Raw genomic sequence first — 26,872 nt, 5'->3', positions numbered from 1 at the left:
TGATCCTTGACAAAAACATGGTGATCCTTGACCTGGGTAATTGTGCTGTTGGCCTGCAATGTGGTTTTGCAAGGTTTGTACTATTGTCTTGTGTATTTGGATATGTAAAAGAAAAAAATCGTGTTCTCTGCTGGGCTGGTTATCTTTGGGGATAGAAGGTGTAACATGAGTCAGGGCCGTTCTCCCAAACTGAGCACTGACTGTGAAATATGCTATGGTGTACTTGAGGTGGTGGGGCTGTCAAGTGTTTGCAGAATATAACAGAAAGTGCATTTCGTGAGGAATGTTCTCTGAATTTCCTTTCAGATACCTGTTAGACCTGCAAGGATTCTTGGAGAAGGCCTTGCTGGTTGCTAGAAAGAGGTGGGACAGATCAAAACCTGATTTATATATTTCGAGAGTGCCAAGAAATATGAGTCTCACAGCCTGGTATCTTTGGTCACTTGGTAATCTCCCATTTTTGTCAGGTGCGTGCTCCATGACTCATAGCTGTTCCCATCTTTTTTGATGTCCTGAGAATGGTAGCTAATGCCTGTGATTTTATTACTGCATTGTTTTCTGTCTGTTCTTTCCATCATGTTCTAAAAGACCTGGTTTCTTCCTGATGTGCAAACGGTATCACTGTTGTATTATTGATGGCACTTCTATAGTTAGCCTATGGTCTAGCTATATTAATCTAGAAATGCTTTATGTGCTGAGGTGTTGCACCATCCCTCAAACCAATGTTTTACCCCATCCCTTCTGTGGTAAACAAAGTCCTGTATATTTGAATACTTCTGGGAAGGTAATTCTGACAACAGAGCTACAATGTTTAATGACTACCAGAACATGAAAACACTGCAAAGTGACTGATAACACTTAGCAGGAATTGCTGTTTATCTTTTATGACCTTAGGAAAAAGATCTGTATTAAAGCAGAGATGTTCCAGGAACAGTCGAGGAGCTTGTTTGATGTGGGATGAAGGGCTTGTTAAAATGCATTGAGAGTTATGACAGAGGATGATTTCTTAGCAATTGTATATGTTGCCAAAGAATTTTGTCCCTATATAGCTAGTAGGAGTCCAAACATGCTAAGGTGACAAGTTACTGGAGGCTATTTCAACAAAATTGTCAGGAAAGATACCAGCCAGGTTGCAGCTAATGCAACTTCCATAATAAAGATAAAATTTATAGATGCTTTATACATCCTCAGGGGAGGTATTAATTGGCGCTTCTCTGTCCAGAAATACATATAAACAACCTATTGTAGCTCATGCTCAGCTCACTGATGACAACTTTTCAGCTCGTTTGTTTGCTTTGCATAGCTGTACCAAAGAAATGAGGTGGTTGTCAAAAACATCTGAAGGTCCTGACAATGCTGCTGCTTTCCACTTTTTTTTTTGCTGTGGAAAGCGTACCTATGGCACTTATCTGCTCGTTTTTGCTCTTCTGTTGGTCCTCTGTTTTCAAAGTCCCACCCTGGTTTTCAGCGTGTAAAAGAAATTCACAGATTGGTAGGGGTTGGAAGGGACCTCTCAAGATCATCTTGTCCAATCCCCCTGCTTGAGCAGGGACACCTAGACCAGGGGGCACAAGAACTTGTCCAGGTGGGGTTTGAATGGTGGGGGTTGAAATGTCTCCAGGGAAGGAGACTCCACAGCCTCCCTGGGCAGCCTGTTCCACTGTTCTGTCACCCTCACAGTAAAGAAGTTTTTTTTCATATTGAGGTGGAACTTCCAACTTGTGCCCATTGCCCCTTGTCCTTTTGTTGGGCACCACTGAAAAGAGCCTAGTCCCATCATCCTGACACCCACCCTTTGTATATTTATAGGTATTGATGAAATCCCCCTCCGAGTCTTCTCTTCTCCAGACTGAACAAACCCAGGTCTCTCAGTCTTTCCTCATGAGGGAGATGCTCCGGTCCCCTGATTAGCTTGGTAGCTCTCTGCTGGACATATTCAGGCTGCTCCGTGTCTGTCTTGAACTGGGGGGCCCAGAACTGAATTAATCCCCTTTCTCTACCCAGTGGACGTCGGACCCTAAGACTTGAGAAAATCGGTCCCTGAGACAACTGACATGCCGCTTCCAAAACTTTACAAGGCAGACCTTGCCAAACGCACCTCTCGGACGGCCTCACGCCCCCCACAAAAGACGGCCTAACCCCCTGCCGAGGCCGAGCCACGGAGGGCCGCCCCGGGAGCCGGGGACTGAGAAGAGCCTCCTGGCTCCTTCTGAGGCGACGGGCGGCTGCCCGGCGCCGCGTGGAACATTTCACACCGCCCGCCCGAGCTGCTGCGAAATGGCTTCCCGCGGGCCGCCCTCCTGATCCCGGGAGAAGGGCGGGAGGAGGAAGGTCGGAGCCCTGCGCGCCGGGGAGCCACCCGCCGCCGCTGCCGCTTTAACACCCGGCGGGCGGGGGCCGGGCGGCGGGGGCGGGGCGGAGGCCGCGGCGTTGCCGGGCGACGGCGGGTGGCGTTGCCGCGGGGAGCCGCCGGGCGCCGCGCTGCGCTCCTCGCTCCGCTCCTCTCCTCCTCCTCTCCCAAGGCGGAGTAAATAACGGGAAATCAACTTATTTATCGGCTGCCATCGCGCGGTTCGCCGCCTGCCCTTACCCAGCCTGGCGGTGAGCCCCGGCGCGGGCGTTCGCTGTTAGAAAGGTCCACACGGGACAGATGGGGAAGGTGGTTTTAATCAGCTTTGCCGAGCGCTGAAAGGAGCAGCGTGAGGTGGGCGGCGGGGTAAGGCACGAAACGGGCCGTCAACTTGAGGGAAGGATAGACACATCGGTGGGGGCCGAGGCCGCCGATCCCGCTGGCCAGCACCCAGGAGCGGGGGCAGGGGGGTGTCCCTCGGCGTACCCTGAAATAGTGCGGTGGGATCGGTGCCGAGCAGCTCCTGGGTAGCGGTGTAACGCCCAGGTAAGCACCTGGGGGGCTGTAAACGTGAGGTTCAACGAACTAGCTTGAAACCCCCAGGAAGGACGTTCGGACGCTGAAGTTGCGCGCCCTGGTTTGCTACCTTATTCTGGACTCGTTACCTTAAAACGTCAAGCTGAGCGTCGGCCTCGCATGACGCAACGGATCTGGGATAAATTCCGGTCTGCTGTGAGCGTGTGTGGGCTCTGGTCGGCCTAGTCCCGTTGCCCTTAGACCCCTTGGCTGTGGCCAGCGAAGGTGCAGGTGAAACTGGTGGTTCCTGCTGGCAGAAATTTGGAAGGAGAATCCCCACTGGGGCATTGGCCCTCTTGGTACAAAAGGGCACCTTCTTCCCATGGACTCTGTTTTCTGTGGCTTGCAGATACTGGCTGTCACCCACGTGTGTTTTGCTGGCCAGAAGACATAGATGTCCCCTGCAACTTGAGTCCTTGCATGGGTGTTTTGAAGATGAAGTGCTACATACACTCTTAAAGTGTACCGTCTGAGGATATTGCTACTGACATGGACATCATTATTTATTTACAGATGCTTTAATCAGGAGGAGCTTTTTTGTAAACATGAATTGCTGGGCTCTTTCCTTGAGGTGTCGTTTCTTGTTTCATGCTATTGAAACATTAATCTTAACTTATTACGACTCCTTTGTGTTGGTCAGCTCTCAGGGACATTTCCCTAGGCTTGAAAATGTGGGAGCTTTCAAGAATGTATCAATCGTGCCAACTCAAGCCACCTGTGGGCTGCCAGACCGAAGTACTTTCTGTCATAGTTCAGTAGCTGTTGAAAGTATTATGTCCTGCACCCAGAGGTTTTGTATTCAGGAATGTCCGTACAGGTCGTCGCCTTCTTCCTACAAACCGCTTCTCTCAGAAGGCCTTGGTACCTGTGTCACGGAGGACAAAAGGGATTTCCGTCCTGGGTCCTTCAGCAATGCTTCCAGTTTTATTTTTCATAATCACAAGGATTGCTTCTCCACTGCCCGCTCTCCAAGGCTTGCAGCTTCATTTACATTAACTGTATGGTTGAAACCTGAGCAAGAAGGTGTAATGTAAGTAGTATTGAAGGTGTTTACTTTCCTGGTGCTCTTAAAAAAATTGGTTGTTGTAGTCACAGTCGTTATTAGCAAGCTATTTAAAATTTTAAAAAGGTACAGTGAAGGAACTGTGACGTTTTAAAGCCGTATTTAGGTTGGGGTCTTCGTAAATGTCAAGACAAGTAGGTCGGGTTTCAGTGGTGTTGACTCAGATGGTAGTTCAATTGCTTTCAGTGGGAAAGCTGTAATGTACATGTCTGTTCTTAAAAATCTAAATTTGTATTTCTCATTCATGTTCCTTCTTCTAAAAGCTGCTAGAGAAACATGTCGGGTTTGTGCTGTTGCTGCTTTCATGATGGGAGAGCAATGATCTAAAATTTTAGGAATCCCCCAGCACAAGTTTACTTCTTAAAAACGAACAAGGAAATGCCCCAGATCTTCCAAAATGAATGTTTCAGAGCTGTAAAAGAGAGGTCATAGTTTTTTGTGGAAGATCTGGGCAATGTTGATTGAATGGATGGTTTCACTAGGTGTTCACGAAATACACATGGCTAAGCATGCTCCCTCTCTTATTGGCCTACATGTCACGTTTTTAGCAAATATTGCTGTTAAAAGTGTGACTTCAGCTTGGCTGGGCCTTACTATAATGAATAACTTGCTTTTTGAAAAATACATTGCAATTCCTGCAAAAATGTTCCATTCATCTATCATAAAACGTGGAGCCTCCTACTCTTTTTTACCCTGGTTGTGCAGATCCTCTTTAAGGTGAAGCATACAAAAAGTATAGTATAATCCTTTAGAGAATAAGTCACAAATGCTTTTGTACTTGTAACTTACTCTTAGAATGAAAATAATGATCTGCTCTCTTGTAGCATCCTTGATACTTAGTTTACATGCAGCTGTGAAATAGTAAGTTGTCCAGAGGTGTGAAAATCATCAGAAACAATAGAAATGTCTACATTGCAATGATATATGTAAACTTATAGTCTGCTTTATGCCAAGATAATTACCTTTAAAAAAAAACAAACCTAGCCATAGAAATTGTGCTTGTGGAGGGGAAATAATTGAGGTCGGCAGAGCAAAAGTGACTTTAATTTGAGCTTAAATTAAATCAGCTCAGCTGAAGGCATTTGTAAAGGTGTCTCTGAAGCTTTGGCCTAGTGTGTTTTATAGACAGCATTTTCTACAGAATGTTTGAATCTCAAATACCAGAGAGTCTATTCCCGGGGTTGTGCTATGTCATGAGTTCATGTCCACACACATGCGGGCCTATCAGAGTCTTTTTCAGCAGAGCATATGCCTAACTTGAAGCAGAAATGTCCTGCTAATTTCCGAGCAAGCTGCTGCAGTGATGTGTTGAATGACATCCGTGGAACTCTTTTGTCAATGGGATAGGCTTTTGCTTGCATGGAGCCTAAAACAATGAAATGTATGTCCTTAGTTTCAAATGATTAAGTGCTGTGCAGAACCCAGACTCTACCGATGTCTGATTATCCATGGACTAGTGTAAGACATTAGCCTCCGATTGCTACTGTGTTAATAACTACACAATGTACATATTCCTGTTCAGTGGGTTTTATAGATCACTTTAAAATCTAAATGTTTTTATTCAATTTTTGTAATAGATCACTTCATTCTTCTGCCCTGTGAGATTGCTGCTACTCAACACGTAGAAATGACAATGGTAGAGCCCAGTCCTGAAAATGGAAGTCCGACAACAATTATTCCAGTGGTCAGGATGACATGCTGCTGTCCAAACTATTTTTCCCCCACTGTTCACAGAAAGAAGTGTGTTAATTTTCCTTTCTTCATAAAAGGAATACAGAGCTCCAGTTGTGGTGAAACAGTAATTGCACACAAATAGCTGCTGAAGCTCAACTCAGAAGGCATCCTACAAAAGAGAAATATTTTAACAGCAAACTAAGATGTTTTTCCTTTTATTATATTGGTTCAGTGAGTCCTTCAGGTTGGCAGAAGGAGCTTGACTTACCAGATGTCCTACATTTTGCAGTCCCTGATGGGGAATTGTCCCTGTTAGATGTCATCTGTGAGACCTTTTAAATCCCATTATCACAGCAGAGGGACTTCACAGAACTGGGGACTCATTCTAACAAAGTCTTTGCGCTGCCACCAAAATGCTGGGAAGATGAGCCAGAACCAGGTGCTCATTTTACCTCTAGAATAATTGAAAGTTTAACACAGTATTTTGTTTACTGGCAAAGTGTTCTTGTGTCAAGTACAGCAGACCCATCGTTTTTGGACATGCCATACTAATGTGTTTCTTCGTACTGGATGTTATATGACCTGGCTGCTAGAGAACACTTAGGAAACAACCTAGGAGTGTTGCTGTATAGTATCCCATTGCATCCTTGTAAAGACTGTGACATTTCTCTGTCAGGTATGTGTCCACGGAAGACAACAGCACGATTTTTCTGCTAGAAGATACTGTGCTGGCTGAAGTGAGAGATACTGATGCAAGGAGCCAAAGTCTGAAGGCCCTTCAGAGACTGTGACATTCTGAGGGGAGCAAATACATGTGGATAATAAAAAACACCAAGAATTTTCTTCATTAATTTCATATACTAAGTTTTCTTATGTGAATCTGGGAAAAAATACACTTCGTGCAAAGAGAGGGGAAGGTCAGGTCATGTTACAGATTTATTTGAAGCCCTAATGTTCTAAGATGTATAGGTATGCTTTTAAGTCACTGGATATTGGAAATCTTTGAGAAAAGTAAGAGAATAGTGAGAAAAGCAAGACAATAGTGAGAAAACACTGACATTTGTACTCCAGTCTTTAAATTTACTTTTCCTTTAGGCAGTAAGTGCAATAACTGACCAGAGCTCCTGTCCCTGAATTTTATTCCTTCCCCACACTTCCTCTCCTACCGCATGTACTCATCATTTAATATAAATGCTTTTGGAATGCTTAAATGAATTATGTAGTCAGGAATTGCCTCGGTGGGACTGCAGGTTACCAGAAGTTGGAAACTTCACAAAGAACAGTGGTTTCACTCTGTAATCATGGCTGGAATACTGCATGTATTTATCAGTTAATATAAATGCTTTCAGGAAATTGTATGTGATTATAATCCTTTGTAATAGAATAGGATAAGAATATGAGTAACCAGTACAGGGAGTTTATATGAATTTAGCGTGAACTGGGCTAACTGGAAGTTGGATGACCAGAAGGTGTTGGTGGTGGGATAGAAATGAGCTGGGGCCTTTTACGTGCAAAAGGGTTGGGGGTATGGCCTGATTGTGAACTAGGCAGTAGATGTATTTTTTTAAACTTTCTTAGATAAAGGACTAAAATAATATCCTATTACTTTATAGCCATTCAGACGTTTTACGATAGGAATTAGACTGAAAGGGGGAGTTGCCTCAGGATACCATATGTCTGATTTTGAACCTGTACAGATGTTCCCATTTGCAAGTGCTCCAGTTAATGTGTGGGGATCACCAGTGCAGCCGCGTTAGGTTCTCTAGGATATTTTTCTCTTTGAAAGCTGACCAAGCAGATTTGTGGTGTTTGCTTTTTCTCCCTCAACCCCACCATAGAGAATTATGTAGTCAGGAACTGACTCTGTGGGACTGCAGGTTACCAGAAGTTGGAAGCTTCAGAAAGAACAGTGTTGTCTCTTTGTAATTGTGACTGGAATGGAAAATCGTGCTCAGAGTCAGAAGTGATACTTATGCCTGTTTCACCTATGTTAGCACTAGTTGGGGCTTGTTTTTCTGCACACCCCCTCCCCTTGATTTTTCTCTTCAGTAGTGACTAACATTCACATTTGTTCTTTCCAGTTTTCAAAGTGATGTACATGAAGGTCGCTTCTCTTCTTAAAGTCATGACACCTTTGGGGATAAAAACAATGTGGGGATGTTTGTTTTAGATAACTAAAATAAACAAAAACCTGGATTATCCAATTATTGTTTATCCAGGAACTGGGTAAATCCAGTTCCTAAATATTTTGCTACTTAGCTGAGCCTTCCCTCATGCTTATTATCTAGCAAAACTAGCATGTTTACAAGCAAACAAAATATTGAAAAGACCAGTTGACAATATATTAAGAAATGTGTTTTCAGTAAGGTTTGGAAAACAGAAGTCTGCATTTTGCAAGTTGTTTTATTGTCAATAATTCCAGCAGGCTAAAATGGTAGCAGTTAAAATGAATTAATTTTCCTCTTAGATTTAAAGGTGATTTAGAGAATAACGGCAGTATCAAAGAGCAGCCTTTTTGATACTATTCTTTTATAAATACATAGTAGGCAAAGACACTTATTGGTAGGTAAGTGGTAGTTTGGTTTTTTGCTTGGTCTCCGTCCCTGGCCACCCCTCCCCCCAGAATACATCTAAGTAAATCCTGGTCTCATACAAATTTTATATGCTTCTCTCTTGTGACTTAGTGCACTAATTTAGTCTGGTGTAACTGTTAAAATATTTGGCTTTTCATGGGTCAGTAAACTGGAGATTGGATTTCTCAAGCAGCTGAAATGGGAATGCAGAACTTTATAATTTTTGTTGTAGTGATGATTATCTTAATAAAATACATAGCTGTTTCACAAGCATATATAGCCTATGCAAGCATATATAACCTATGCAAACTCAGGACGTTTGACATCATGGCAATTGGGTTGGCAAAAATATTTCAGCATCTACATGTGCAACGTGGGTTGCTGTTGATGGTATCCTTTGTACCTTATATGTCAGTGCTGCATTTGATATTGATGTGAAATCTTTGGGGGGGACACACACGACCTAACAAGTGGCTGGATAGCCTTCTTGCCTTGCTCTGGCTGTGTCAAAGGGAGAGTGTAGGGGATGCTGGTGTTGTTGCTACCTTACCTGGACAGATTTGGTGGAAAGGTGGAAGACACATTTCCAGAACGTGTCATTCATACTGCTTTTTGTGGTTGTATTGCTTTTGTCTTGTTAGACTAAGAAAGATATAAGTGCCTCCACAGGATGTATTATGTTGCACAGCTTTGTACAAAGAACGCAGCAGAGACCTGAACAGTGCTGGCCAGCCGCTGTCATGGAACCCTGAAGAGAGGGGGCAAACTGGACCCCTCTTCCACCCCAAGTGAACTGGGGCTGCATGCACGAAATAAAAAAAAAATATCTCTCAGATTAAGACAGAGATATCTTTGTTAAAGTTCTTCTATACTTAGTATATCCTATGACTGTCACTGAGCATCTTCTCAAGAGCTGTGTTTTTTAACGTTTATTTTAATGCATTCTGGTTAGCATCACTTTACAGGATAGCACCTTGGCAAGAATGTGTATATGTGTGTGCCTCTGACCTTATGTTGTTTTTCTTGGTTATTTCCAAAGGTGTGTGATAGAAAAGGCTGTTGATGGGCAGACTGTGTTCAAACTCACAATCTCGGAGAAAGAGACCATGTTTTATTATCGCACAGTAAATGGTTTGCAGCCACCAATAAAAGTAATGACACTGGGGAGAATTCTTGTGAAGAAATGGATTCATCTTAGTGTGCAGGTGAGTAAAATAAAACCCATTTAATATTGGTTGAAATACAACATTTGTATGAGAACGGTATAATTGTATAAATATAGAAGGGTAAATGGGGGGATGTAAATGATAACTCTTGAGTCTAGTAGGTAGGGATCTTAATTTGGGAGCTCGTTTTGAGGCAATTGCTAATTTCGCACTGGAAAGAAATGCTGTGCCCATTCTTCTGAACAAACAAGACTGAAAACTCTTACCCTCAAGAATACGAGTATTTGGGGTGAAGAAAAGAAGAAAAGCTGCTTATTTCTAATGTTACCAGTAAGTCTTGGGCCTGTGAGATTATTTCATGCAAAAAGAGAACGTCATCCTCATCTACACATGCTAACGTACTTATTTTACAGAGGTGTGTCCCATTTAATTTAAAAAACTTCTGTGTGCATAAGTAAACATACACGAGTTGTGCAGGATCAGTCAAGCTAGTAAGTTACAGATCTATTACCTCGCATTTTAAAAGTATGATTCCGAATTGTTAAAACGCAGTCCTTGTGTTCTGAAAGTCTTCTGTTGACATAACTTTTTAATAAGTGTACAAATATCCATTGAGGATAAAGCAAAATTGAGTTTGTTAAAATTTAAACTGTATGTACAAAAATCAGTAAACAAACACAGAAGAAATTAAAATTCACTTATTTGCATGTCTTGTAATTCCCAGCAGACACTCTAGTAAATTCTATTTGTAAGCCAAGTTCAACTAATAATTATAAAACACAATTATCAGGTATTGAAATGTTTATCTTTGGCTTCCTTCATTTCCTTTATCCGTTCTATTAAATTTCATTTGGTTTATAACACAATCAAGAATAGTTTTGCTGCTTTCTTGAAACTTGCTAAAAGGTATTGACTGTGATTTGGATTTTTAGTGCTGATCTTGTCACTTGTAAGAAGTATCTAAGCTGACATCTTGATTTTTTTGCAGTTTTCTTTTTTCCAGGATAACAGCATGGTAGTGCGAATACGATTTTGGCTGTTGGATTAAAAGAGTGACCTTAAGGTAGAACTAATGAACTTTACACTTCAAACACTCCAAGGGTGCTATATTACTGCTGCTGCTGTCAGCCACATTTTATACTAGCCGCAGAAACTGCTAAAGCCTGGGATAGCAAAATAAAGAGTGAAATGCCTGAATTTAAATACACACACTCCTTAAAATAGTATCCCAAAGAACCCTCAAGCACTGTGTAGAGTTTGGCCCTTTGTTTCTTTGGGGAAAGTTGTTCAGTGCATAGCAGGAGTAAAGAAGTGTAGCTTCTAGACCCTTAAAGGGGCTGCAGGCTTAATACCTTTTCCAAGTTTCTGAGCTCAGGGTAGAACCTTACGTTCTATGATTTATGGTATTGTAGGATTCAACTTCCCATTAAAGATGATAGTGGCTGCAGCAGCGTGATCCATTTAGCACTAGGTCTGGCTATGAAACTTTAGGCAAAGCGTTGGGTTTTTATTTCCTTTTTTTAGCAGCTGTCCTAAAGCATTTTTTTCTATAAAGGGAGAAATAAACAGAAAATGAGAGTATGAGAGAGACCATACAAAAATATGCAAAAGTAACATTCTTGGGGAAGTGTCCGTGTCTTCAGACAATAGTAGTATTTGATGATGATATCTGTTTATATGTCATGATGTTCTATATTTGAATGTAGGTGTTTCCTTAAGCTGATGAAAAAATGTCTTCTGAAGGTAAAGCACTATGTAGTTTTATAGGCATCAGTAATTTCAGTTAAAGGTGGTGGGAGAGCCTGGAGCATACACCTAAAAGTACAAAGCAGCTGATCTTGCCACAAGTGTGACTTTTGGCTTCTCTGACTGACCAACCTTCTCCCCAGGCGATGCCCGTGCGGTAGGTATGGGCATCGCAGAGCAGAGGAGAGGCCCTTCTGTGGGCTGTAGGTGAGCTGCCTGGGGTAGAGGCAGCAGAGGGGGCTGAGTGCGATAATAGCCGCCTACTACTACGAGCTTTCCCAGGGAAGTCAGACCATGTAGACTTCCATGCTGTCTTGTTGAGGCGAAACTGCCTCTAATACCTGTAAAGGATTAGCAGTCTCAGTTCTGTGTCACTGTTGTAGGCATAACCTTTATTTTCTAGCAAAGACGAGCCCTAAGACTGGGCTCCATGGCTAGTAAATTAGGAAAGTTTGCAGTCATCCTACAGCCATGCTGATTCTGAAGAAGGTATGGTGTTATCTGTGGTTTTGCTACATAACCCCCTTCTACAGAAACAAAAAGGAAATTGTTATTGGATGTGAAATGTCATGTATGCGGCTGTGATGTTTAGCCAGAAGCTATTAGGTTTAACTAAACTAACAGTAGATTTATCACCTTTTCAGGCACTTCGCAGAATGTGGAACACTGCCATTCTTTTTGTTGGGGATCTAGCCAGAGCTGAGTGACATGTCCTGATGTAAAAAGAAAATAAAACCAAAACCAAAAACCAACTATTCAGACTTGTTTGACAGCTTACTTGATAATCGACAGTTTACTTGATATGCTTTTTGGACTAACAGAAAATAATGTTCGTGAATGTTCTTTTTATGGGGCAACTAAGTACTGTTCCTGATGAGACAGTTGAAAATGTGGAATGGATATTTTCATGCACATATAAAACATGGAAAAAGTGTAATGAAAAAAAAAAGGACCAAGTAGCAGCATTGCCATATTTGGAGTTGTAGGACCCCTAAATCCTCATCTGTGAATTTAAGATGGAGAGGGTTGGGATGCGATGCTCCGATGCTAAACAGACTTTTACATAAATTGTTTCATGCATAGAGAATATATAGTAGGTGCAAGCTATTCAGATTCTTTTTAAAAAAAGTATGTACTTTTACAATTTTTAGGTAATATAATTCAGATACTGATGGCAACAGCTGTTACTGCTAATGATAAATGTGTTAACAGCTCTTTTGTTTACTATGAAAAAGTTTTAAATTCACACCAGAGGTGTGGGCATCTAACCTATTGACAGTTGGTTTGGTTTCCCAAAAATTTAAGTTAGAAGCATTAAATGCTGCAATTAATATCTCTGGCCTTCAATATGCATGGCTTTTCTGGTAGATGAAGCATATTTGTTCCTTGTTTATCCTGAGACTACAAAACTTAACAGTGTAGCTTTTCTCTTAAATTCTGTGGTGGTTTAGGTCTACGTAGGAAATGCAGGTGACAACAGCGGGTCAAAATAGTTACCTTGTAATTTATATTGGAGATAAACTTGACCAGATATTCTCCACAGCATATTGCAAAGTACTGTTTAAAGCCGTGCACAGTATTGCATGTTTGACTGGTAGACAGGAAGGGGAAAAAGTTTTTGGTGTGATGCTTTGTTGCTCAGTGACTGCAGACCTAATTACAGATATGTCTAATTTGGGGTGAGTCTGATTCAGGGCAAAAGTTTTCTGCTGAATGCTAGCACTTAGATTTAGCAAGTAGGGGTGTCTAATGGGTCCTGCCCCTGAGAAAAGAGCAATACATCTTGAATTCCCTTGCACGAAATTCATGCATCTTGCTTGTGACAGTGCATGGGTGAAGGACAGAGGTGGAATGGCTGGCACACCTAGTGGCTGCAGCCAAAGAGAGATTGAGGCTCAAGGCTTTGCATGCCAAGTTGGTGACAGGAATGACAGCTAAGGGAGGCTATGGTCTTTGGCTTTGATAAGTGCTCATGGCAGATTGGTGAATTTTTGTGTGTGTTTTTTAGCAGGTTGGTTGTAGTATGTGAAGAGGGGGTGTGTGAGTGATGTAGCTGACTGTGAGTGAGACTGCTCTGCCAAGGAGCTAGGGTCCAAGTCCATCTCTGAACATGGGTGTGCCTAATATGAGACTGTTTCAGGACAAAGGTTGTCAAAGCCAAGCAGCCAGTAGGAGCGGGAGGCTGCAAGCAGGGGGTTCCTGTTGTCTGTAAGAAAAACTGAAATACTTGTGCATAAATGCTAGGCAACAGACACCATGGCAGAGGAGTGTGAAGCAGATGTAAAACTGAGTTTAGAGAGAGCGGAAGTATGGTAGGATGACAGATATGTTTGGAATTCAGGTACAGGAGCATACGCCTATTCAGGAATGATAAAAATGAAAGCATCAGATAGTAATTAAATGATAAGAGGGAAGGAAAGAAGAAAGGACAGCACAGATTGAAAATAATTTCTGTGGAATAGAATAATTCTAGGGGAAGAGAAGGCTAGTAGATGAACTTCATTGAGGTAATCTAGGAATTTAAATCCTTGGGTTTGGATTTAGATGGGTAATTCGTTGGAGAGCGCTACTATTAAGAACTGTGTCATTGCAGAGACTTATTCTCCAGTTTAGTGCTGGGAAATTAAAGTTCTACTGACAAGAGCAGGGCCCACACATTCCTGTATGTTCTGCAGAAAAGGTTTCTTCATCAGCTAGTCACTGAAGCAGAAAGTCTGGATACCAGCTTTAAGTGATGAGGGCATTATTAGAGATGTGAGTGTCAAAAATAATGTTGAGTATTCATAACTAAATTCAGGTGAAATAGAAGAATAAACAGTTCTTCGGTTCTGTAGGTACACTTTTGGATTTTAAAGAGAACAAACAAATAGGACTACTTTTGTAAAGCAAGGTGAACTGCAGAGCCAGAGATTGAATGGAAAAAAGGCCTGGAATTTATTAAAAATAAAAGTAATATAATTAAGAGGAATCTCTGTCCTTAACAAAGGAAAGAACTGGAGATGTAGTGCCCAGGTTTACCTGAGGGAATAAGCACCTTTGCAGTTAGAGATGGCAGAGTCTGCAAGCACTGGGGAATGGGGAAGCAAATTCACAGAGAATGCTCTGTAGGAATAGAAATAAAACTGTAAAGATGTCAAGCTGAATTAGACTTTGCAATGACTGTTAAATGGTAAAAAGTTCAGAATTTTTTTGTGTAAGGAGGCAAGACCTGTGTATGGTGAAGGTGTGCTTGAGATTAAGGATGATTCGAGTAGGGTCCCCAAACTAAAAAAATACTTCTGTTTTCAATAAGGATAATGATAACAGTCACAGAGCAAAACCAAGCTGGGTAACAGAAATGAATTTGTGGGAACAGAAGTGATCATAAGGAGGTAGAAACAGGAATTTGCAAGCTTATTGTATATGTGTTGATGCAATCAGATGGTTTTTGTCCAAAAATTCTGAAAGAACCAGTACATGAAATCCTTTGACAATGAGATATTTTATGTAAACCTACCAAGTCAGAGGTGGAGGTATAATGCTTACATTTGGGAAGAAGAATGGCATGCATTGATGCTGGCCAGCATCCAAGCACCTAGGCCCCCCTCATCCCTACCAGTGGAACAGGGGAGAGAATAGCAGTAGCAAAAGTGAAAAAACTTGGTCAAAATGAAGACAGTCTAACAGCTGAAGGAAAGGGAGTGAGAGGGGAACAAATGATGCAAAGGCTATTACTCGCCACCTCCCACAAGCAGACCACTGCCCAGCCAGTATCCAAGCAGCAGCCACCTTGGAAACAAAACTCCTATCTCGCCAAAGTCCTCCTTCTACCCCAGTTTTTATTGCTAAGCATGAGGTTATACAGTATGGAATAACCCTTTGGTCACTTTGGGCCAGCTGTCCTGGCTGTGTTCCTCCCAACTTCAGGCCCAGCTTACCACTGGGGTGGGATGGGGGGCAGAGTGGGAAAAGAGAAAGGCTTAGCACTGATCAAGCACTCTTCAGCAACAGCCAAAATATCAGTGTGTTATCAATGCTGTTTTTGCTACAAATTCAGAAGAGAGCACCATACAGGGTGCTGTGAAGAAAGTCAGCTCCATTCCCAGGCAGAGCCTGTACAAAGAGGAAGGAAGAAAGATCTTGGCAATGCAGACTTATTTGTCTTGACACTGTGGCATGTGAGGATTTAGAAAAGATCTTTGAAGGAATAGATAAAGATGTGGAGCTAAATGAAAAAGGGGGTAAAATGCAGCATGGATTTACTAAAGATAGCTCATCACTGTCCAACCTCTTAACTTTTTTTTGATGAGAAAACTGATTTTCAGGCAAAGTAAATGTGTCAGATTTCCTCTATCTGGAGTTCAGTTTAGCATTGATGTGACAACCCATGAGAAGTTGTAGGGTCAAAGGGAATACTCATGGGGAGGATTGCCAATAGATACTGCTCAAAGGAACTTGCGTGTAATCCCGGTGGAGGAGAGAGGCAAAAAAGCAATTGAATTCCTTGAGAATTAATCTTTGGACCAGCCTTGTGTTATATTTTCATTAATGATCTTGGTAGAAATATTAGGAGTGTACTGATAATACTAGCTGGTAACATAATGTGGAGAGGCATCATCAAGAAGAGGGACAGTAAAATGTCATACAGGAAGAATGGCATGACTGAAAAGACTAGGGTAACTGGCACAAAATAAATTTTGGTGTTACAAAATGCAAAGTAATGAACTTGAAAACCCTCACAAAATATTTTGCTAAGCAGTTAATAGCTAGAAAATCACCGAAGTGTAGTAGTCCCAGGTAGTGATGATGAGTTACTGGCATGATATTACTACAAAAAAGGCATGTGTTGGGGAAACGTATCAGGAGAGGCATGCCCAGAGAAAAGCATCGTTGCTGCTGCTCCAGACTCCGGTGAGATCTCCTGCAAAATGTTGGCTACAATTTCCATCGTTCATGTTTAAGGAATATAGTTCAGAACAGAGCTACTAAGCCTACGATGACAGTGAAAGGCTCTATGCAGGCCTTACAGAAGATGATTCGGATAACCTTCTTTTGGGAATTAACTATAGTGAAGACCAGGAAGTCATACAGTTTTACTCTCTAAATCTGTTGGAGTGTAAACACCAGGCAGAAAAAGGGACTATTTAAGTTGGAAACGAAGTCTGTTCCATTGCAGCGGAGTGTTTCCCCTCCTTTTCCTGTGATATTACTGTAACAACCGCTGCCAGCAGGATGTTGGACATGAGTCACTAATAGTCTTGGAATCACTACTTGAGAGTAGATGCCATCAGTCTAAGAGTAACTTCATACTTTATAATATGCAGCCTGCTTAATATGCAGTATATTGCTGACAGGGCTATTGGCTATCCATTTCTTTGCTTTATATACCCAATAAACATGTGAGAAAAGTCATCCTTGAAAAGTCCTGCTGAGGTAGGTTGAAGTGGATTTGCAACAAAAGTGAATTTTGACCATTTTTTTTCTGCTTTCCAATTAATATGACTTATTTTTTTCCTGTGATGTCTGCCTGTATTTTCAACTGCCTATGATTTGTAAAGAAAATAATGTTTTTAGTTTTACAATTTCAAACCGTGGTTTTTGGTGTTTGTTTTTCTTTTTTTAAGGCCATAAATTATGGATCCTGTTTCCTTGAAATTACTGCCACTATTCTAGTTGATTTTAGTTGGTGAGGGTCGAGTCCTTCAGGCTCCTGAAGATTTTGAAGTTTTTCTATGTGTTTGATCTTGATTTAATGATATTTATCACTATATCTTTTTAGGTATATATGAGCAAAAACTTCGAAGGTACACAGTGGAATAAAGGATATATAGCTTTAACCTAAAAGAATCTGATATGCACTGAAGTGAAACGTCAGGAAAACTGTTTTCTTAAAAAATTAACTTTTAAAGAAATAAAAAATTTGAAAGCATAGCAATGCATATTTCAAGCCAATTGTGTACCTCATTATCTCTGCATAGTGATACCGATATCAGATTTGTGCCACTTAGTAACAGCAGCTCCCTTACATATTTTCTTTTTTGGATTCACTGGTAAGGGTCTCTCACTTTCCCTTTGATACTTCAGAATTTATTTAACCAATTAAGAAGAGTGGAATTTAAACATGATTTTTCAGATACAGCCAAGGCTGCTGAAACAGGAGATTCTTTGAGAACATGTCAGGTTGATGTATTTGTTTCATATTTAGTGTCTGCAATTATAAAAATAATGTTTTTACTAGCCTTTATTTTGCCTGATCATATCTATGTAACTCTGCCATGTTTTGGCAGACTATAGCACATTAAAAGCTTTAGAAACTAAGTTTAAAATCTAAATGCAGAGAGGTAACCATGACTGAATTACTCTCCTGGGAGGAAAATGCTCTTAGAGTGCCTATTGAAATCAGCATTATCATTTCAATACATGTCAAATATGAGTCATTTCCTAGTTTAGGCAAAATTTCTTTATAAATCTTTAAATCTTCCAGTTCTTTCAAGAAAAGGTTAAAGTACTTATGATTTAATGAGACCGCTTTACATCATAACTGTTTGACTATCAAGAGAAAACTTGTCCTTTCCAATTTGTGAAATCCTTTTATTTTCTGCACAAGTTTTTGAATACTTTAAAATTAATATTAAAAGCAAAGAACCTGAGACTTAAAAGCAGAGAGGAAAACATTTACTCTATATGTTCTCTGTATATGTATTACTAAATACAAAGTCTTTTTAAACTGTATAGTCCCCAAGTTTAGTAAGGACATGAGAAAGCAAGGAAGCATTTTAATTTAACAAATCACTTTGATCTGCTCTAAGTAATCACTCGCTGTCTATTAGGAGCACTTTGTCAGTCCCAAGAAGGGAGGGGAGAATTTGCATCAATTCTATGTATTAGAACTTCTTGTGTATTAATTGCAATTGTGTGTTGAAAATATTTAGGAGGATGCTGCCTGTCCCTATGCCTGGTGCTACGCTCCCAACAGACGGCAGAAATAAAGCATGTTACAGTCTGTATAATGTATTTGAGAGTCTGTTTAGAGAACTGTTCATAGAAACGATGCGCATAGCTCTCTTGGCAACCGGTTCATCATTTAATCTGCCATTGTTGCAGGCCATACACATACTGCTGCTGAACTTGCAGCCCTGGGGTTCTTTGATATTAGTAACTTGCTGTGCTGTGGTGCTTGACTCCTCTTCTCCTGGTCCATGGGTACTAGGATGTTGACTGTGTTGATTTGAAAGCCCTTTGTTGTTATAACTTCAGCTCCTTGGGAAACTGGGATATTTCCTAGGTGCCTCTATATTCTCTTCACTTTCACTGTCTCTCGAACTACTTCCTTTCTTGCCTCAATATGAGTTCAGGCAAGTTCTTGCATGTTTGCAGATTTGGATTTACAGCCCAACAGAAGCCAAGGAGCTTCATCTGGGTCAAGATTTTAATTTCAGACAATCCCAGAAATACAGGTTTTGTCAATGCCATCTTGACTATGGTTCTGGAAATTGTGAATGCTTTTTTCAATTTCAAATTTGAATCCCACTGAGGTCTGCCCAGACTCTATGCTATATACGGTAGGAACGGATTTAAGCCTTTGTATAACTAATGCTGGGAGGAGGTAGTATTGAACAGTTTGCAGAAGCTATGCCTGATTTGTCTGGAGAGTTTCAGATGAGATTTGAAATTCATCAAGTTTCAATTTGTTTTACAAGCAGTTTGCTTCCTCATACGAAAATATGTGGCAGCCAATTAAATTGTATTTTTTTATAATGGTAGCACTATGTTAAGAATTGTTTGCTGATCCCCCCCAACCCCGAATCTTTAAATATCCTGCATTTCTTATGGTTGTATTTTTGGCACCTGGTGTGTTTTTGCTTTTTATTTAATTTTTAGATGAAATGAGTAAAGTAGAGATGAATAATGTTTTGAGTTACTTTAGAATTGGAGCGGGGGGAGGTTTTTTTTTTTAATTAGAAAATAACTTTCAGTCTTCCTAGGCATAACATTATTTTTTCAGGATAATTAATAGCTGTGAATCAAACTTTTAGAGGTCATTGTAATATGCAATACATCTATTTTTTTCCTGTAGTTACAGTACATAAAATATAATTTGTAAGTATATTTTTGTTGGAAAAAAGTTATTTAATATTGTGGTGGCATATGAATCTAAAAGGTATGTCATACCACGCAGAAGTAGCTTGCCTACTCCTTAGAGGAGAACATTTTGAAAGGTAAAGAACAAAAGGTGTTCTTCCAGTGTTCAAATTCAATATTAAGAATAAGAATTGAATAGCTGGAGCTAGAAGAACTGAGATGTGTGTGCTGTTTAACAGCAACATGTGAATTAAACTATGGTCATTGGAATCAACTGTTTTCAGTTTGCTAGAAATCTGGAGTTCTACTGGGAGAAACATAAGCAAAAAATATTGTTTAAACTAGATAGCCCTTGATTCTTAACTAATCTCTTAAATACATGTTTTTGTACGTTATCCGTGCTTTATAAGTGGGTTCCCAGATATGTATTGCTTGGTGTAAATTTAGGTGCACTTCTGCAGCTGCATGACTGCTCTTCTGTTTGTACGTTTGTGTGCCCGTGAGTTGTGTAGGGAGCAAGCTCTGAGTCACTGGAAGTAGCTGCGTGTTTTTGATACGGCTGCTGGTGCAAAACATTAAGGTGACACTCACAGGGTACATCTACATTACCAGTTTTGTGTACAGGAAGAGTTCTTTTTGATACAGGTTTGCCTTCTGTCTATTAGGAGTCTGGTGTTACTGAAGAGCACTGCTGATACGCTTGAATTTGATTCCTTTCTGTGGAGACCAAGCTTGAAGTTGTACACTGGAGTATCAGCATTTAGAGCATGCCATTTGCAATGTGGGCAGGAGGTCCTCCAGCAGGTAGTTCTTGGCTTGCACGGTGTGTGAGCAGAAAACTGGCAACTGCTTTGAACTTCTTTGCCGGTAAAGGTGGATCACAGCTATTGAACCATTGTCCTTCCCTGTTTATGCTGGTTGCTAAGTAGATGTTCTCACAAGATACTTGAAACTTTTTTGATAATAGTCTAAAACCTTCATAAGTCGCCCAATTAGAGCAGCTTCTGCTTTTTCTGATTATTTAAAAAAAAAAACCCAACTAATTACTACCTTTCATTCAGGTTTCTGTAGCTTAAAGTCAGAGAATGAAGTCAGAAGCCTGATCAAGAAATGGAAGATGAAACTTTCAGATTGTCCTTTATGCAACCTCAATTATTTGTGTGAACTCTCTCATGTACATCTTGCATTGTCACCTGCGCATGCAGCAAATGGAAGGTGACATAAATTACATGCGTAGATCCCATAGAATGCAAAAATCTGTATGTACTGGTGGCAGTCCACAGGAGGAATCTTCTAGTAAGTCTTCATGTATCATTTTCTCATGGAAGCAAGGAATATTTCCTGGCACTGAACAACTTGTCAGCTTGGCTGGGAAGTGGTAACTTCTGTGATGGAGGAGGGGGAAAAACTCCTCTTGTCCATGTATCTCATTCCAATACCTTAGCTCAATAATACCATAATTTTTGCACCGTTTAAGAACTGCTGTGTTGGTTTGACAGTCTGTCTGGATAATCTGTCTTTGAGTATGAAAGCAGAGTAGATGCACAGAAACAGCTTGCTTTTAGATACATCACTGACCTGTTTTCTGACAGTCAGTGTTTTTGAAGCTTCTTAAACTAGACTGTATTGAATAGCCACTGACTAACCTACTTTTAGTGTAATAGTTTAGTTCTTTTTTACAGTTTATATTTTGGTATTGCTGCTATCTGTGGCACTGAGTTCCTCATATGCAATTATGGCTATATGAAATTGTTCTTTATTTTAAATCTCCTGTCTGCTAATTTCTTTTAGCCAATTTCTTTTGTCAGTTGCTTTCTATTTATCATTCTCATGCTATCTCATATCTTGGTTATAGAACTTGATTGCATTTTATAATTGTTTATAAACTGGATCTCTCGTCATATTGAAGCCATTCTGCAGTTTGGTCATCCTCACTGATCTTTTCTGAAACTTTTGGGGTTATACTATTGCAATTTTGGGGATGCAAGGGTCAGAACTGTACTTGTTATTTTAGATACTTTGCACCATAAGTTTCTAAATAATGAAATTTAGTGGTTTTGTTCTTAACTTCTTTCCCAGTAAGGAATGTACTTCCTCTTTGCCATTGAGCATTTTGCTCATTAGTGGATGACTATCTACAATGACTCCAAGATCACTTTTTCTGAGCAATGACACTTTAGAACTTAATGTTATGTTTACATAGTTAAGAATATTTTTCTCATGTCTGCTAGTTCATGGGTACCACATTTAGTCTGCTACTTTATTGCCTGTTCCTTGAGATCCTTTTGCAACTTTAAAGTAAGCTTTGACTTTTACTGTCTGGATGTATTAACTACATCCTTTTTCACCTCACTAACCGCTGTTTTCCAGTCTATACAAAATGTTGAATAGTAGAGATTGTTGGAGTTACCTACTGATAAACTTCTGTCTGGGTGAAATGTGGACATTTAATCTCTACTGAGTTTGAAGCCTTTCTGGAAAGCCAGTATATTATATTGGTCAGTTCTTCCTTATCCTTATGCATCTTAACTACTCCAAAGAACTTTTGGATCTTGATTTCTTTCCACAAAAGCCACATTGCCTTTTCCACTATACAATATTTATCCATGTGCTTTTCCAACCAATTCACCCTGTATACTCTTGATTTGATGGCTTATCAGAAAAATTGTTCCAAGACCTGGTCACACATCATGTCTATAATTTTAATTTCTGCATTGTTCTTTGATCTGCACAAGGCTGAGAATTGTATTTTCTGTTTCTGCTGCTCTTCTGATCTCCTGTTGAATCTGAAGGTGCTGGTTTTAATTTTTTATTTTGAAAAGTAGGCTAGAATACCAACTTCTATAGTTTGTTTAAATACAATTAGCTCATTTATCTTGTCAAAATTTGAACTTTCTTTAAGGTACAGGAACACTTTTTTAGTGGTATGATCTAATTTACTCCTGACATTCAGGTTTAAACATCTTAGGCGTTAGTTTTCAAAGACAGGCGTATTTTGTCACAGTCTACAGTCTGTATGAATGCTTAGTTAGGACTTCTTTTCAGATACTTTAAAGTTATTTTTGCCCTAAACTTTATTGGTTTCTTTCCTAATTTGCTAAAGAAGTGAACTGGTCCTATCTGGGTGTAGGAGAAGCTTACTCTTCTTTGATTCTATCTGTTCCAGAAAAGTGTCTGGAATGGACCTAAATCTTTTTTCCACACACTGTTTGCTCGGTTGTGTGTAGAATCATGCAGCCTTTCTTGTCTGACCCTTTGTGATACTGGCAGCATTTCAAAGAATGGCACTGGCTTTGATCTGCCTCCTGATTTAAAGCTAAAATATTTTCCTCTTGAACCTCTCCTCTCTCCCCTTCCAGTGGTATTTAGTTGTACCATTGCTATTGACTCTGATTGTAGATGGCCTATTTATCTTGTGGGGTTCACTGTTGTTGCACCTGTAGGCAAATCAGTGTGTGATACTCAGTGGCAGCATAGATTAAACTATCAATATTGCTCCTAATCTGACATTTCAGAACTGCAAGCTTCTGTTTCTTTCCACTGAAATTCTTACTTTAAAGATTTATCCTCAGTACTCAGACATATGTGCCTTTCTAGCTTGATGACCATGTCCCATGGGACTTCTGTGGTTCCTGGAGTTTATCTAGGTGACCTGCTTGAGTCTTGATAGTAGATAATCTCATAACAACGCACGTTTTCTCTGTGCCCCCCTCTTTTAAAATACAGCACAACCACTCTGTCTCTTCAAGTTACTACTTACTGGTGCCTTATACATGTACCTCTTGGCTGTAAGGCAGGTAATTATGTATTTAACAGGTCAGTAAACTGGATTACTACTCTTCCACTGGACTTCTAAGAGCATTTTGTTATATTTGAAGGGCTTTTATCCTTTTCCTTCAACTGTGTTTATTGGTATCCACATCTTTGCTGTTGATCAGTAGTCTCCCAGGCCTTTCCATGCCTTAACTTGAGGCCTGTATACTGAAGTGCACAGGAAACCACTATGAACTTTCTGAGCAGCCTCCCCTGGTCCATCTCCAACAAAATGTGGTTGAGGGAGGTGCCTCAAACTTGTAGCTTCTTCCAAAAATAAGCTACCAACAATAAGCTACCAAGACGTAGCTCTCCTGACTCAGGTTTGGGCTATGTTTAGTTAACAGCACAGTTCGTATCTACTGCAAAACTTTGCTGGCAAGATGTTTGGTAACTCTGGAGAAAAGCAGTTATTATTAAAAAATGAAAATTGAAGCTTACAGTGACTTGTCGTCAAAAAGAGTGTTGGAGAGTTGCAGTACAAAGGAGTAGTTGAATGACTGTTTCTAAAGGAGTTTCTGATGGAAGGAAGAAAGAGGCGCACAGAGGAGGAGGGAAGGGCCTGAAGTAAGGTTGTTGGCAGGAATATGAAAGGAATCAAAGGCAGAATTTTGTGGATCCTTGACAATGAAGAGGAAACTAAGCCTTGAAAGAAAAGATGAGACTTTATTTGCAAAAATCCTTAACTGGATACATGGAACTTTTGTGGCGAGGCATTCAGAGGGCAAGAATAATTGCTTTCTTCTTATGTAAATCATCACAAAAAGAGACAGAGGGATGGATTTTTCAGCCTTCTAGTCCCAGCAGAGCTGTTCAGCTATTGTAGAACCAGTGTATTCTTGCATTAAATTTGGGAATGACTTACAAGTCCCAGTACTGAGCAGTGCAAAGTGGTGCAAAATTCCTCACATACAATCAATTCAAAACACTAGAATTTAATCTACAGCTGATAGTGTAATACAGGGTTAATAATTGTACATTAGTAACATCTCCCTTCATTTGTGTGGGTATCTGCTTATTCTTTGACTAGTGAAGCACAGAGACCTTATTCAGAAGGGATGTTTCATTTGACATCTACATCTCATCCCTAATTTACATGATTACAAGTAGTTCAGGAAAATTCAGAATCAGTGGTTGTGCTGTATTTTAAATGGAGGGGGCACAGAGAAAACGTGCATTGTTATGAGATGATCTAAAATGTACTTCAGACCTTTTGTTTCAATTAATTTTGGCAAATCTATTTTATGTAACTGTTTTAGCTGCTAAAAAGCAGCTTGTCGAATCCTTAACACTTGTCTCATTTCATGTTACTATAGTGATCATCGGATCTTGGATCTGATTTGTTCTGTGACTTGGGGAAAATAGGGTCATTATGCATCAAGAAAGCAATTGTTCTCTATGTATTTTCAGATCTGATGACTAGAACCTCTTATTATGTTTCATTGTTTGGAACTCATTTGCAGCATGAGTCACTTGTTAAACCTTTCCTTGTAAAAAGCATGGAAATTGATCAATGGCTAAACCAGTAGTTAGAGTAAAGCTTATTTGTTAATTACTTTAGTATTTAACAGAATCTGTACTTGCAGTCTTGAGCTGTCGGGTTCCCTCTGCCTTCCCTCTGTCCAGATATGCTTATTCTGTCCTGAGGCATCAGTAATAGATTGATAGAGCTCTACTGACACAGACAATAAAGAATATTTTTCATTGGTACAGTGCTGGTTGGGGTAGAAAGTGGCAGAGCTATAGTTAACCATTTTAATATTACTTCATAGTAGTGAAGTACTCGCCAACAAAAGATTAAATGAAAATTGCCAATCCATAATTGGAATGCATACTCTGTGGCAGAAGGATCACTAATCTCTGATGCAACTGTTTATTTTAAAACAATGTTTACTTATTTAAATACTAATTCTTTAAAAATACAGACCATTTACAAAGCTGCCTCTTTTTGCATCGATCTTTCTTTGTCTTCAGCCTTGTTTATCAGATAATTGACAGCGTGGGTTATATCACTCAATTTTTAACACAGTACTGAAATTACCCTTGTCCAAAAAAATTAATGGCATACATGATTCTTATTTTGGATCCTTCTGCTTGCTGTTACTTGCATTTTTGCATCTTAAAGGCTTTATTCATGAAATAGCTATTAGTTTGTCTTAAGCCTGTAAACCACCTTACGGATCGGTCTGCATTCCAGTTGCTTTCTGATTTTACTGTTTGGGGACAAATTTGTATTAGTACACGGCTTGTTCTTGAACAGAATTAATTGCTTCAGGAGCATTCCAGGGTTCCATCTCTTTCTTCCCCTTCCCCTGTCCTCGCCTTCTCTCTCTCTCTTTTTTTTTTTTTTTTTTTTTTTTTTTAAATTTGTGGTGTTCTTCAGGGAATTCAAACTGAACTAGTGGATCTATGCACAGAAAGAAAGACATGGACTGAAGAAAAACCATTTCCCGTTGAGAAGGGATTAACATTGTAGTAGATAGTGAAAAAGAAAAGGAGGGCAAAAAGAAAAGCTAAATATCTTTTATACAAATGCTAGGAGCATATGTAATAAGACTGCTGAATTGGAGTGACATGTTTTCAAGGATAAGAAAGATATTATTGGAATAAAAGAGACAACCAGGAAAATGAAGAGGGGTTTAAAATGCCAAGATACACAGTTTTAGTGAAGGGAGAGCTAATACAAAGCTGGAAGAGACATAACAATATTGCTGGGGGATGATACTCAATCTGCTCCCCTCCACTCCATGTTTTTTCCCTCTTTTTAAACTAAGTGCAGCGGTTTGCATACAAGGTAAGCACGATTTAATGATTTTATGTAGTTGTGATTCTTGGCTGTTGCACTGGTCTTGCAGGTGGCCAGAAAAAAAGCCCAAGCAATAAAAATATTTAAGACCTAAAACGGGTCCCTAAGAAAACCAGAACTTTGATTTGAGGAATGCTGGGGTATTGAGGAGGAGAGAGTAGGAAGAGAGATTGTTAGAGATCAGTTAGGCTATTGACTGTGTTAAAGCTACAAATGAGAGCATGTTTCCACTGTTGCTGTAAGGTTGTTACCTTTATACTGTTATTGAAACAGTATAGAATATTGTCACTGTTATTATGGAAAGATTGCAAATATAAATCTGTATATGTAGGTAAGAAACAAAATTAAATGATCATAGAATCATGAAATTTGAAATTATCATGGGGTCAGGGTATGTACTAGACAGGGGAAGCAGCCCTAAAGTTATTGATTTTAGCAAAGCTAACTTTGAAGGAAAGCAAAATGCTCCCGGGATTTTTGCCTGCAATCCTGTGATGAATGGGAAATCCACTCCACACAAGTAGAGAGTACACAGTGTATAAAACACGTAGAGAGGCTGCAATTAAAATTCATCCCAGTTAAGTCAAGAAAAGGAAAGGCCGATATGGGCCTGAGGCAAAAAAAGGAAAGGCAAAGAGACAACTTGCCCCTCCCGACCTTAGGCTTTTTCCTTCCCCTTTACTGTTCTTTACCATTTCTTCTACTGTCCCTTTATCCTCTCAAGCCCTTCTGTTTTAAGACAGTTCTGTCATTGTGGTCCCCTGATGAGGTTTCTTCCTCAAGTCTCTGATTTTTTTGTACACTGGATTTCTCAGAGCATGTGCATAACTGTTCAGGGTGCTCATAACATGGGCATGAGTCTCTCTCCCCCTTTCCCCCCAAAATACTTACACCGTGCACCCCCTTAAACATGGTTGCAAGCTGTATGTAGTCGACATATTTCCTCTTCCTCAACTTCCTTTGTCTGTGGCTCTCGGATGATTTCAGTTCACTGTATGGTGAGGGAGGAAATGAGACAGAAGACAGCAAGCAAGTGGGTACGTA

General features: G+C 40.0%; 1 protein-coding gene across 1 annotated transcript in view; it reads left to right on the top strand.

Annotated features, from left to right (window-relative positions):
• The first annotated feature begins 3,471 nt into the window (after window positions 1-3,471).
• Window positions 3,472-26,872, top strand: part of USH2A (usherin) — a 391,083-nt gene continuing 367,682 nt past the window's right edge. Inside the window, exons 1-2 of the mRNA XM_064446238.1 lie at window positions 3,472-3,956; window positions 9,276-9,441. Of these exons, the coding sequence (XP_064302308.1) occupies window positions 3,472-3,956; window positions 9,276-9,441 (651 nt within the window). The remainder of the gene's footprint in view (window positions 3,957-9,275; window positions 9,442-26,872) is intronic.

The sequence above is a fragment of the Phalacrocorax carbo genome, chromosome 3, assembly GCF_963921805.1.
Source record: "Phalacrocorax carbo chromosome 3, bPhaCar2.1, whole genome shotgun sequence".
In the NCBI taxonomy this organism is placed as follows: domain Eukaryota; kingdom Metazoa; phylum Chordata; class Aves; order Suliformes; family Phalacrocoracidae; genus Phalacrocorax; species Phalacrocorax carbo.
Note: the sequence above shows the minus strand (reverse complement) of the source record. Positions and strands in the feature narration are given on the sequence as shown.